We start from the raw sequence: 13,230 nt of genomic DNA, 5'->3' as shown, positions 1-13,230 counted from the left end.
AATTATTTAAATAACGTGAAAAAATATTTGTCCTACAAAATATAAGGTTTTTATTAAGGCGTCCCCCCTCTCCAACATGTATCATAAACAAGACCATGAAAAATAATTACTAACCAGCTGATTTTTTTTTTATTGGCTGTCTACCATTTACATAGTCTACCATGCACATTGTCCTACAAATTACATGGTATGTCATCTCGGACCTACACTTAAAAGTTGTAGTACTAATACTTAATGTAAAAATAATTAGTATCAAGCTGAGTGTTCCAGAATAGCTTCGTTTCAATGAGACGCCCAACAAATTCTCGTACGAAAGTTCTCGATTGTGGTTTATAACTAAAATAATAGGGATGAAATATGTTGATTTGACGAATCAAAAAAAAATATTACTAACCGAATTTTTTTTTATTAATTATCGAGACAATTATCTAAATAACGTGAAAAAATATTTGTCCTACAAAATATAAGGTTTTTTTTAAGGCGTCCCCCCTCTCCAACATGTATCATAAACAAGGTCATGAAAAATAATTACTAACCAGCTGATTTTTTTTTTATTAGCTGTCTAACATTTACACAGCTTACTACCCACATTGTCCTACAAATTGCGAAGTACGTTATTCCAGTCCGCCAGTTTTATAGTTTATTTATATTATATTATAGTTAAATTACAAATCTTGTAGGATTAATAAAAGTTACCCTTTTTTTGTAGGACATTGTTTTATTTAGATAAAAATTATATTATCCTATCACGTGATACCTTTGTCCTACAGTTACTAATAAAAAAAAATAATCCTGCGGAATTAACATCTTTTCAGCGTAGGTCCGAGATGACATACCATGCAATTTGTAGGACAATGTGCATGGTAGACTATGTAAATGGTAGACAGCCAATAAAAAAAAAATCAGCTGGTTAGTAATAATTTTTCATGACCTTGTTTATGATACATGTTGGAGAGGGGGGACGCCTTAATAAAAACCTTATATTTTGTAGGACAAATATTTTTTCACGTTATTTAAATAATTATCTTGATAATTAACAAAGAAAAATTTGGTTAGTAATAAATTTTTAGAATTCGTCCGGTCAACATATTTTATCCTTGCTGCCCCATCAAGCTACCATTTACCAACATTGCTGTAAGGAAAAATGTTGGGCGTCTTGTCGAAACGAAGCTACTCACGAAAAATCAGCTTGTTATTAATAAATGATGAAAACTATACTAGGGATCCTGTACCACTACTGATAGCGTGAAGCAGTTTTTACGTTTTGGTGAAAGGGTAAGAACACAGGTTGACTTACATATGAAGCAGCCACTTTAACTGTGATTCGCTCCAGATAGAGCTCTATATGAAGTTTGTCACAGATGTCCACGGGTAACCACTTACCGTTAGGTGGACGGCATGCTCGTTTGATACTAACTTTACACTAACTAAAAAAAAGATTTTTTTTTTTCTTAACGAGGGGGAAACCTTCAAAAGGTACCCGACGACATGGGAGCGACGCCGGGTTATGTGGGATTTTTACCGCACTAAAACCCCACCCCCCGGTCGCCGTCCTCAGCGGTTGTTGGAGAACTCCGGGATCTACGAGGGAACACAACCGGAGTCCTTTCAAGCGCGATGCCCCGATCGGGCTCTGCCCTGAGGGGAGCACTTTTGGCACCTCCCACACCATCTGGTGTTTACGACGGTATGCGACCACACATACCGTCGTCCTTTCCGGGGTTGCTTGCTGGACGGTTCGAGCTCCCACTCTTGCCGCCCGCAACCCCGGAAGCCCCTTTTAGTTGGCTCTTACGAGGCAGGGGACCGTAGCCCTATTCTAGTCCCGGAACTACAGGGACAACTACTTATATACCAAGACGTAGAGGTATATTTACTTGCACCGAACATGACTAGGTTTTTTTCATTTATAATGTGCACGTAATTTCGTGTTTTTGTGTTAGAAGGTAACAAAGAAACAAATCTAAGAATATTATTGCCACCTACGAATTTATCCTGACTACACTCGCCGGTCAGTGAACAACATCTAATAAGTCTAGTAAAATCAAGCCAGGTTGCCAACTCACTCATAGCAAAATCCGGTTATGTTTTTTTTTTGCTTTTTTATGATTTTTGTTAAAAGTAAAGCAGGAAACTCGATTAAATATAATAATTATAAGTAATGAATTTGTGTACACATACAATATTCGGGAGAGAAGTTTAGCAGTACAGATACAGAGGCCGTCGTAGACATATCAAGCTCTTTAGTGATCTTGAAGCGATCAATCCTTAAGATAATTAAACCTTATTTAAATTAAAATCTCCTTTTATATCCTGTTTGAAATAAAAGGTCCCTTTCTTTAATTTTATTATGCATACAATCTTATCCTCTGTTCACCTAAACATGTCTAGTGTCGGAGGGCACTTTCGATTTTCAGTACGGTTAGTCTTTTGAGAGTTCATGGCACGGACAATATTGTCACGGAGGACGGGACACGAATTTCAAGTGCGACATTGTCCCTGTCAAATACCTTTCCCCACTTCAGGGGAATTGACAAAAGCATATCGTAACACAGGACCTGTAGTGTACGTTCGTATGAAAAGATTATCGAATGTACCAAAGTCCAATATTCGGATTATGAGGTCAAGTGTATACGGGGATTGATTTCATAACAGACGTTGGATTGGACGATGTGAAATACAATATAATGTTCTAGTAACGTTTTATGAAATTGTTCATGACGTTTACTTCACTTTTAGTGCCATCACATGTCACCTACGAAGTTCGAATGGAAGTAACATTAATATTTGTTTATTGTACTTATACTTCCTTGATAGTGACACAGTTCGTAGGTTGATATTAACAGAGTTCGTATGTTATAAGAAGCATTATTGAACGAGGCATTTCAACCGAACCATCAGACATAGTACCTTATGGATATGTACGCCTGCAATTTGGCTGACAAATTGACCATTGTATAAAACATCACATTACCTGATACCTCTACTTTTTATAATATAGGAGTAACAGACGAGCACGCAGTCGACTTGATGGTAAGTGGCTACTGCCGACCATGGACATCTGTAATCAACCCCAGATAGGATTAGATAATCCTACCTTAGGTCGGCCACAGACTAAGTGGCCTGTGGACTAAGCTGGAACTCCTCGGAAAAGTATGTCTCCCTTACCACGCCATCTACTAGCTGCTTCTATTTAACGTTACGTCATCGGTTGCATACTTATTTACACTTTCATTTTCTATCGCATTATCCCTCACGGACACTATTGTCGCTCCGGACGCGGTGCGAATTTCAAATACGATATCCAACATGTCAAAGACCTCTGCCGCCTCTAGTAAGCAAGGTTTCATTGTAGACCTATTATTATCAAAGTTTGTAAGAATTTTTATAGTAGGATCTTTGACCTCACAATATAATAATGTAGGTTCGAATCATTTTCCTGGTAGACAAATAAAGTTCGAATTTAATATTATATGATGTGCATAGAAATTTCTATGCTTCATCGTGAAACTTATAGCAAAAATGTCATACGTTATAAGGTACAAAAATATTATTACAGAGACAAAAATGACCCATAGAATGCTAAAGTTACTTTATACAAAGTATATTGCTCATCATTCATAATCAACCCATTTCTGTTTCAGCGTTGGTCACGGGTCTTCCAATATTGATAGATGAGATTGTGAACGATTAGGCCTCCGAACTCTATTGACCGGCCCGACACGAATCTCAAACAAGATATCGACAAGTCAAAGACCTCATCCACGATGACTAGACGATAAGTATTTACACGGTTATGAAAACACGCTTTATTGGGTCAACCAACTGAATATCTGCAATAAGCACATAACGCGGAGATAAAGTTGAAAACAAAACAGTTTTATCTCCGCCGGTCTTATTGATAATTCTTTCAAATTATTTATTTGTATTCGTTTAAGGTTGTATCTAGGCAGATAAGTTTTAAAATTTAACTTCACTAAATCTAGAGCATTGATATGAGTAAAGGTAATGGTATGGTATTGTTATAATAGTATTACATAAATGGAAGCTAAACAAAATCTCTACTATCGCAAAATAATAGGTTCCATATAAGCTGTTCAAAAGCTTAACACTAAAACTGCAGTACTTACCACAATATATTCCTACATTTGTCCATAAATCTGAACTATAATAAACTGTGAGAAGTTTCTGACCATTTATAATATTCTGAGCAAAGTTTCGAAAACTTCCCGTGTAAAAGCAACCCTCTATGCGGAAATGTTTAAAATTTGACCCACTCCGGCCGCCTATTAGCATCTTGATTAAAATATTCCTAAACATGAATTTAACATGAGTACTTTAATTATGTGGGCGAGTTGTTTAAAGAAAACAGTAGTGAATTTATAATTGTGTTTTGAAATGATCTCACTGTCTACTTATTGTATATAAATACAAAGTTTAAATAGTGTGTAACACAAGACCACTAGCAGAAATCTAAATTTATCACATAAATCTTTGCGTGGCTAAGAATCGAATTCTAAGCCATCTTGCCATCAAGCGTGTCAGGGCGGTATAGTGAACCCTTTGTCACGCTGGTGATCAATCGTCATCAACGACACATTTTTATAAAAGTAAAATTGTGGACGATCCATCGCAAACACTAGCAAGCTTAAGCTAGCGTTCCTCAACACCGTCCTCCCATATATGGGTTTAATGTTCGTCTTCCATCCACGGCGCCTCTTAACGTCATCGCCAAGGGAAAGTAACTCCATCAATCGGTCGGATGAACTACATACTAACCGATGATAAAAGTACATAGCGAGGCGTTGACGTCACGGGCGCCGGGATGGCTCGGGGCGTACCAACTGTGCTTTTATTGAAACGCCACCGAACCGACGCTTCCCGCGCACGCTACGGGTATTTATTACAGTTGAATGAACTTTTATATTTTGATATAAATCCGCCGGATTGAATCCACTCGGAGTGAGTCCAGAACTTCGCTCCCGATAATATGCGGATTAAGTTTAAAGGAGAATGGCTACTTTTCATATACGCTTGGCCTCATTATTTTTTTTAATGTATATTGTTGCGGCTTTTGAAATTATGTAGGATATTATTTTATTAATCTATATCAAAAACATTTTTGTTTGAAAAACTTGACATAATTCAAATTGATTATTTATTAAAAGTATTATAGGTTATATTGATTTTGACAAATTATGTATTATTAAAAAGTAATTCATAAACATTGATTTCAGACTGTAGGTGGACAAAGTTTCAATAAAACAGACACTTTTTTTATAATTTTTATTCATCATTATATCTCTGTATCACAATTTCATCCAAAAATTCTGCTGGTGGACGTATATTTGATTCATACCTGGCCCAACCGAGATACCACACCAGAGTCATGACATGAGCACAACATCCTACTGTACGACGCCCAACAAGACAATTACAGCAATAACCAAGTATACCATGTCTACCAGACATGTGGCTATCTATTATTATATAGACAAAATATTGGCGTCTGCCTACATGCCTAGATTTTATTTTGCCTCTTATTAAATATACTTCTCGATTCCCCAGATTCAGTTCCGTAGTGTCAACATTCAGCTCTCGACATACTTCTATCAAATATCTGCCGTGGGAACGTATATGCTCTCCAAAGTAGGAGCGTGCTTGTTTTATTTGATACGTTCCCAAAGCAAAGAATATTAAATCATTAGGAAGCATTCGAGGAAAATCTAAAACATTATCTAAGTCTGCTGTAATGCTGACAAAATTGGAAGAACGTCGATTCATATTATTTGTTTCAACAAAATCAGCTAAATTATTTTGCAGATTTATTCGAGAATTAATTATTTGCACAATTTCGGATGCTTCTGGGCGGTCCTGTATTCTTAGAGCAAACTTGTTCAATATGCTGGCTGCTATTTGAAAATTCTGCATCATATGAGGCAGTGAACGATTAAAATAATCTTGACGAAATAATTTAAAGTCTCTTTTAAAATATCCATTCACTACCTCAACTGCAACCCAACGGCATATTGTTATACATCTATTTTGATTTGCCTGTTGAGTAGTCAATTGATGTTCTCCTTCCAAAAGCGACTCGGGCATATGGACCTCATATCGACATTCTTCCAATAAGGAAATACTATCCCTGAATCCCCTATCTAATATAAAAATGTCATTTTCTTGAAAATATGCACGAAGTGGACATGAAGTGTCTCTAAATAATGAAATCATTATTTCTGCATCTGATGTAGTAGCTTTATATGGGCCAAAGCAATCCACAATATATCCATCACATGACACAATCAAAAATGGTTTTAAAAGATTTTTATACTTGTGTAGAGAGTATGTATCTTTTTGGAACATATAGTTCGAACTTTTATTTATATAGATATATGTTCCATCGCATATTACAATTGCTTTAGAATTATTTTCATTATTAAATACACCATTTGGTATTACTCGATTTCTGCATAATAATTGTTCCCTGGTGATATTCTCAATTCCCAAATTGCGGGGAACAAAATGTAACATTAATATATCTCTGATTTTATTTATTAATCCTTCCAACGTACGACGAGGTATTTTCATTAGGCTAGCAATTCTCTCGTCTGAGTCACCTGTTCTTAATTTAATTAACAACCCAGAAAGCCCAACGATGCCTCTTTTTATTGTTTGTATCTGGGGAACTTCGTTTAATATCGTCCGAAAATTCTCTTTTGATAATCCAAGCCAATAAAAGAATAAATGATCCTCCATTGAAAGGACATTGTTAAAGTCAGGATTTGGTTGATTTAAAAATGAGAACACATGTTCTACATGTTCAGCATCAAAAGTTGAATAACTATTTTGTGATTCATAAAGTGTTCCCCAGAGATTAGATCTTACATGATTATCACAGATCCGAGCATGACGTGGAACATAAAACTTATGATCTATTAATATTTGAAAGCGCAATGAGTCTGATACTCTATGTAGGCTGTTACTTGTGCACTCTGGGAAGATACAGTGGCTAGCCGTATTGGCTGCTCGTTTATAGTTATTTAATATTATACCCGTACCCGCTGTTGGAGCTGAATGCCTCATAGCTGGCAAAGAATTTTCTACAGCTGGAGGAGCCGGTTCCACAACAGAAGGAGAAACAGTCTGTTCCACTGTCGCTCTCACTGGTGATGAAGGACTTAATATGGAATTTTCAGCATTCACTATATTTGGATCCTCATTTAATTGGTTAATTACTTCTTCTTCCATTAATTCACTCTGTTGTTGCCGAGATGCTCTTCTTTTTAATTTCAGCCAGCATGCCTGGCATAATTGAGAAGATGAAGTAACCTGAAAAGTTATTATAGTTAAAACATAATATACAGAAGATTGATATATCTCTGATCATAAGCATATATAATTCAAGAACCTACATTCAGTCTGCTAATTAACTACTGTTAACTAACTATAGCTATATGTTTTTTTTTTGTTTCCCAAGCAGAGATAAAACTTGAGGTTACATATAGATTTGCCGCTTTTTTGAGTACATATAAAAGTGTGACTGGCTCCCATCCACACCCACATCTTGCAACCAAACTAATACAGACCCAGACTCATTTTTATGTTGATGTTAGTGAATTGGATTGTTTAAAATTATTAAATATTATTATGAATTACCTCACTTGGCTGTATCAGATCTGATACAATACTTGCAATGTTCTGTTGAACAGATGTTGGATGAGTTCTTAACACTGCGTTACTTTGCCGTTTCATGACAGATCGTCCACACAATATACATACTTTGGTATGGCCAACACTATGATGAGAAGTACTTGCTCCATCCCCCTCAGATAGAGATATGTTTATTGTCCTCAAAGCAAGAGTGCGACAAGCTTCACAAACATAGTCTGTTTCCATTACCTAAAACAAAAATAGGTAAAAATAAATAATAATTTCAAAAAGTAATTAAAACAAATATTGTATTAAGTAAATTCATATTTAATATGTAACTAAAGGTCCTCGAATGGAGACCACGTATAGGTCCTCGAATGGAGACCACGTCTCGGCAAAAGGAGTACAGGACGCCCCCGACCAGGTGGACTGATGACCTGAAACGGACGGCGGGTAACCGCTGGATCCAGATTGCTCAAGACCGGTCAGAGTGGCGTAGATTAGGGGAGGCCTATGTCCAGCAGTGGACTATTAAAGGCGGATGGATGGATGGATGTAACTATAATACAAGCACGGGGTATTTATCAAACTTTACTTACGATTTTTGGGTTTATCCAAACTGCAATAAGCGATATAACTCTTGTATCAAGTTCTAAAGCCAAGTGACGCTCCAAACGATTCAAACTGATACCACAGTTAATGCACATATCCATGGTAAATGAAAAAAACCAATACAAGTAGCTATATATCAAGTCCAAATAACACAGCCAGTTTATCAGTCGATTTATCAAATATCCAAAAACAAATGCCAGGGTCACATATAAAGAAGAAATCGGAGTCCGTATGATAGCAGGGGTCGTTTAAATTAACCACAAAACAAATCTAGGATCAGAAGGAAAGAGCGCAAAACTTATCACAAACAAACGAAGGAAAGTTTTGAACTGAGATATTGACATCTACACAACTTAATATTCGTTATGTCACTAATGTCAGTCATTGTGTTAGGCATTCCATTTGAGGTAAAAAGAAAATTCATAATAAAATTATTAATTATAAATTGATAATTTTATTATGAATTACTTTTAAAATGCCAATAGCCTCTCCTTTGATTAAATAATTATTATGATTTGACATTATAATTTAACGGATACATATAGTTTTTTATTATTTATGAAAAGGGTTCAATATTGTAAAATATCGATCGTATAATGGAACGTGTTAATTTATATTGTAAGGTACGTTCCGATTCTCAATAGAGTCTTTAAATCGTAAAGAATGAAAATGTGTTTTTTATTTTTTTTATCTATACAACTAGTTCAAAAAAATATTTAATAACGCTTTATAGTACAACTTTATTTAAGGACTTTTTTAATGAATAGTTTGACGATATACACAGCTAAGGCCAAACTCGCCATTCTCCTTTAGTGGACGTCCGGAAACGTCGTAGTTCCAATTTGCGTGTCGCTCGGAATTTATGATAAGAGTTCACTAAATGGTTGATGTTCAAATACGGACTGGCTGATATCTTTCAAAATAACCATAATTATTATAATACTGTTATTACGATGAGCATGTATTGCTTATTAATAATAATAATCATTTATTTCAGACTATATAAACAAAGATAAATTAAATAAAAAAAATTAAAAAAAAATTAAATAAAAAAAAATTAAGTTTATTAAATGTATAATACATATAATGAATAATCATTTCGAAAATGTGAGGCATATAAGGCATATACTACTAGAAACCATAATAATATAGGCACATTTGCATTTCAAGGTACATGACTGCTCATAGATATAAACAGCAGAAATTTTAAGAAAATATAAATAAGTATACGCGGCTCTACTTTCCACTTCATAAGTCAATAACAGCAATACAGTGCTGTTTGCTACCCATCGTGAATTTATTTTTCGAGCGTCGGTTGCAATTGCAATAGAATTTTCATATAGATTGTTTTTTCGCGCCAAACGGCCTCGGGAACCAGGAAAGAGGACTGCTACGCCACACTCCATATAAGTGCTGATTTGTCGATTCTTCGTATTACAGTCGAAACTCTTGCCAGAAAAAGATTTGTAAGCCCGCAGGGGCTGTAAGGACCATTTTCTTATCTGACTCTTTTGTAAGCACTGCGCGTACTATGAAAAGTTTTAAAATTAGCATTTATGAACCTTAGTTTTATAAAGGACAATACCTAAAGAAGTTCTTACACAAAACCTTTGTGTTTATTTTGAGCAAGGAATTATGACTTTGAATAACACTACCTATAAAGTATCCGTCAATAAAGAAAAGTAACATACATAATAATAAAACTTTAACCCAAGCCCCCGAGTAAAACCATAAATCCCTTATTGATCCCGCAAGTGTCTAAGTCATAAAGATTATCCATTAAATCTAAACAACATCAAAGAGGGCGCGCGCCTGTGCCCCATAAAACGCTAATTATTACCCAATAATGAGACAATTTGTCTCAGTCTGGCATAATCGCTTCTCTGCGACACTTTGTACTACCCAAATTAAGGGGGATAAGTTTCACTATTGTCGTGTAAGCGAGACACAATAGAGACATTTCTCTTGTTATCGTTATAATAGTAGACGGAATATCAATCTAGTAGCCACTTACACGAAACAAATATAAAAGTACGTATAACGAACGAAAAACAGCACTTTAACTATGGAGTGGTCGCTTACACGAGAATTAAGCATACGTGTTGTTGCAGTTCCTGAGATCAATGTTTATAAGTTGAAGGGTAGCAAATCGTTGATTTAATTCGTTTTGATAGAGATTTTCGAAAAAATTGTTATCAGATGAAAAAAAAACAAATGCGCTCGTCTAAATATTAAGTTGTCACATCGCAAGTAGCATCGACTTCTGTCTTATGCCGTGATAGTGAAATTAGTTTAAAATCGTAAAAATATAATTGCTTAAATCTTTTCGTTTATCCACTCCCAGTAAGACCAGTTTGTGTACGACAAATAGAACCTGACGAGAAATTTATATTAATTTTCCGAGCTACCTACCTAGCTTTACCAAGTTCACGCTTATACGGAATTTAATTACAACGAGGGATGACTCGCCAAATACCTGGGAATGTTATGCCATTTGTACGCTTGGATATGCAGCGGTGGCATTATTTGAATACATCCACAAAAATTTGCTAAAATATTCGACGAACTTTTTTACGAAACTTTTGTTTGTTTTAATTAAAACTATGCTTACAGAATTATTTTACCCGCGCCAAACTATTATTATTAGAACTATACTGTGTGGCGGGGATAAAAATAAAGTTGGTCATGCAAAGGCCAGGTTCATTAACAATAAAGCAAATAATTTTTTTTACTTTTGTTTTATACTCGTATTACTAATATATTGTGTTCCGGGTCAGAATAAATCTGTACTTATATTTATGTGTGTACGTGAATACCATGAATCCATATGCAATCATTAATAGAAAGAAATCCTAATTCAAAAAGTGCTCTGTAAAGAACCTATTTTGAATAAAAAAAATTGATTTGATTTGATTTGAAGTCTTTCCTTACAGGAAAGTAATGAACCATTTAACAGCTCCCAACTAATTTTATCCGAAAAGTACATACTCCTAAAAATAACCACAAGATCATTAACAAGCGTTTTATCGATATTACTTCCTTAGCTCACATATAACCCAAGTCATTAAAATAAATATTCATTGAAAAGTTGATCATAAAACGGAGTCGGAACTAAAATATTATCTCTACAGATTAAACAGCCGAGGAAAAACATTTAATGAATGCTGCCCATTACATCCGCCCTCTCGCTTTTCTGGAGCATTCCGAAGCAAAATTTAATTTCTTGCAAAAATGTACACATCAGCTTTTTTAAAAGAATTGCAACGCTTTTGAAAGCGATAGCCGTCTGACTAAAGGGAATTTCATTTAAGTTCTTAGTAACGTCAAAGTTATTATTGTACAAGTAAGTTGCATTTTTAATGAATTACTGAATATGAGAATGCCTGATTTAATTTCGATAAAGAAGATATAAACACGTATTTCAACGAAACTTTTAAGATATAATGAACAGCCATTTTTAAGTAGGATTACAGATCAGCTTGAAGAAACCCTGTATCGTCAGCAAAATGTATTTTTGTAGAAGAAGATGGAAGGATAAGGCACACCAGATTTCGCACACATTCACGTCCCATCCACATCCTTTCGGCGGAGAGCCCTTAAGATAACGTAAGGTGTCCTTGGCGAATAGATTCACCTTTATATTGCACGTACAGGGTGCCGATAACAGCTTCGTAGCGCAGTATACGAGTATACCCAGGCATCAATAGAAATGACCTGGTATCGAGAGCGTAAATATAAATGACCGTCCTATCGAATTCTGCAATATAGAAACGACGACATTCACCGAAGACCAGAAACCCATTTTAATTTATTCGCCTGTTTCATTATAAACAGAGCATAGGGTGAATTGCAACGTATCTTCTGATTTACATTCTGCATTAGAATTCACATAAATATTGTGTTTTGTGCAGCACCGTAATTATTTCAGTCGGATGTATGCTTACATCGTACATGATAAAGGTTTATTAATTTGTAATGTTATTTTAATCAAGCAAATGTATGCAAAGATAATTACAAGGCCTATTAGAAACGCTGCATTTGAAATAATGACGTCATAGTTGTATTTATATTAAGTCTAATATTTAAGTTTTATTGAATAAGAATTTAACAATAATACCTCAAAGTCAAAGTATAGATGAGCAGGTATTTCAATTACACTGATCTATCACGTATCTCATGTTAACTGTCGCGCTACATCCATGTAGATCTATCCCCTATATCAGTGAACGTCACCTATTAGTTCAGCCTAGGATCAAACTGACGAGACATGACATGACACTGCGAAGCTTCTAAAGCATTACCGACAACAATGAAACTTCCTTCGGGATCTATTCTAAGGCAACTTAATCCAATTGAGTCTCATGTATCGCAGGTGAAAACGACAACTTAAAAAGCGACGAATGAGAAAGTACCTACTCATATCATCTAACCGCTAATGAGAATTTTCATGAACTTTTTCTAGGGCATTTATGCAGTCGGACTCGGTTTATATCATGACATCATCGAAAATCGAACTTTCAGACTGACTATAGACCACTACGGTGGCAACTGTAAATGGTAGTCTTTGCACTTTGAAAAGTTATTTTGGGAAAAGCAAGAGATAATTAAATCAAATATAATAGTTAGAAAGTAGCCTTCAGGCTTCCTATAACTTTACGCCTACCTAGTCAGTTGTAAAATGAGACAAAAGGAAAACTGAATATTGTATCTAATGTAGTCTTTTGTGACTTAGAATCTTCGATCAACTAATGTTGATGAAAGCTTAGAATAGAACATCTTTATGAAGAAACACTGCAATTACGTAGGTATCGTGGAAGCTGTGTCGTAGCTTTGGTTTTCACTGCAGCGATGTGATCATACCTGAAACAAACAAATAATAAAGATAATTAATACAAGAAACAGACTGCTTGAAAATATAGCATACGCCACTCCAACAATTAAGACAAATCCAACGATATCTCATATGTT

General features: G+C 35.2%; 2 protein-coding genes across 13 annotated transcripts in view; both read right to left on the bottom strand.

Moving 5' to 3' along the window:
- The window catches only part of Khc-73 (Kinesin heavy chain 73), a 176,277-nt gene that overhangs the window by 94,554 nt on the left and 68,493 nt on the right, over positions 1-13,230 (bottom strand). The window lies entirely within an intron of this gene.
- On the bottom strand, positions 5,287-8,542 carry LOC140747901 (uncharacterized). The gene is made up of 3 exons (XM_073080532.1): positions 8,250-8,542; positions 7,657-7,899; positions 5,287-7,329 (listed from the first exon to the last, which is right to left on the bottom strand). The coding sequence occupies exons 1-3, from the start codon at positions 8,361-8,363 to the stop codon at positions 5,287-5,289; spliced, it is 2,400 nt and encodes a 799-aa protein (XP_072936633.1). The 5' UTR covers positions 8,364-8,542.

Source organism: Epargyreus clarus, unplaced genomic scaffold, assembly GCF_041222505.1.
Source record: "Epargyreus clarus isolate Ecla_fem2 unplaced genomic scaffold, WU_Ecla_fem_2.2 ptg000003l, whole genome shotgun sequence".
Classification (NCBI taxonomy): domain Eukaryota; kingdom Metazoa; phylum Arthropoda; class Insecta; order Lepidoptera; family Hesperiidae; genus Epargyreus; species Epargyreus clarus.
Note: the sequence above shows the minus strand (reverse complement) of the source record. Positions and strands in the feature narration are given on the sequence as shown.

Excerpts from the sequence above, each read along its gene's own strand:
- LOC140747901 (XM_073080532.1), bottom strand. The coding sequence starts at position 8,363 with ATGGATATGTGCATTAACTGTGGTATCAGTTTGAATCGTTTGGAGCGT. Across the intron at positions 7,900-8,249 it reads TTTGGATAAACCCAAAAATC|GTAATGGAAACAGACTATGT; the intron begins GTAAGTAAAGTT and ends TTTTTGTTTTAG. Across the intron at positions 7,330-7,656 it reads ATCTGATACAGCCAAGTGAG|GTTACTTCATCTTCTCAATT; the intron begins GTAATTCATAAT and ends ATAACTTTTCAG.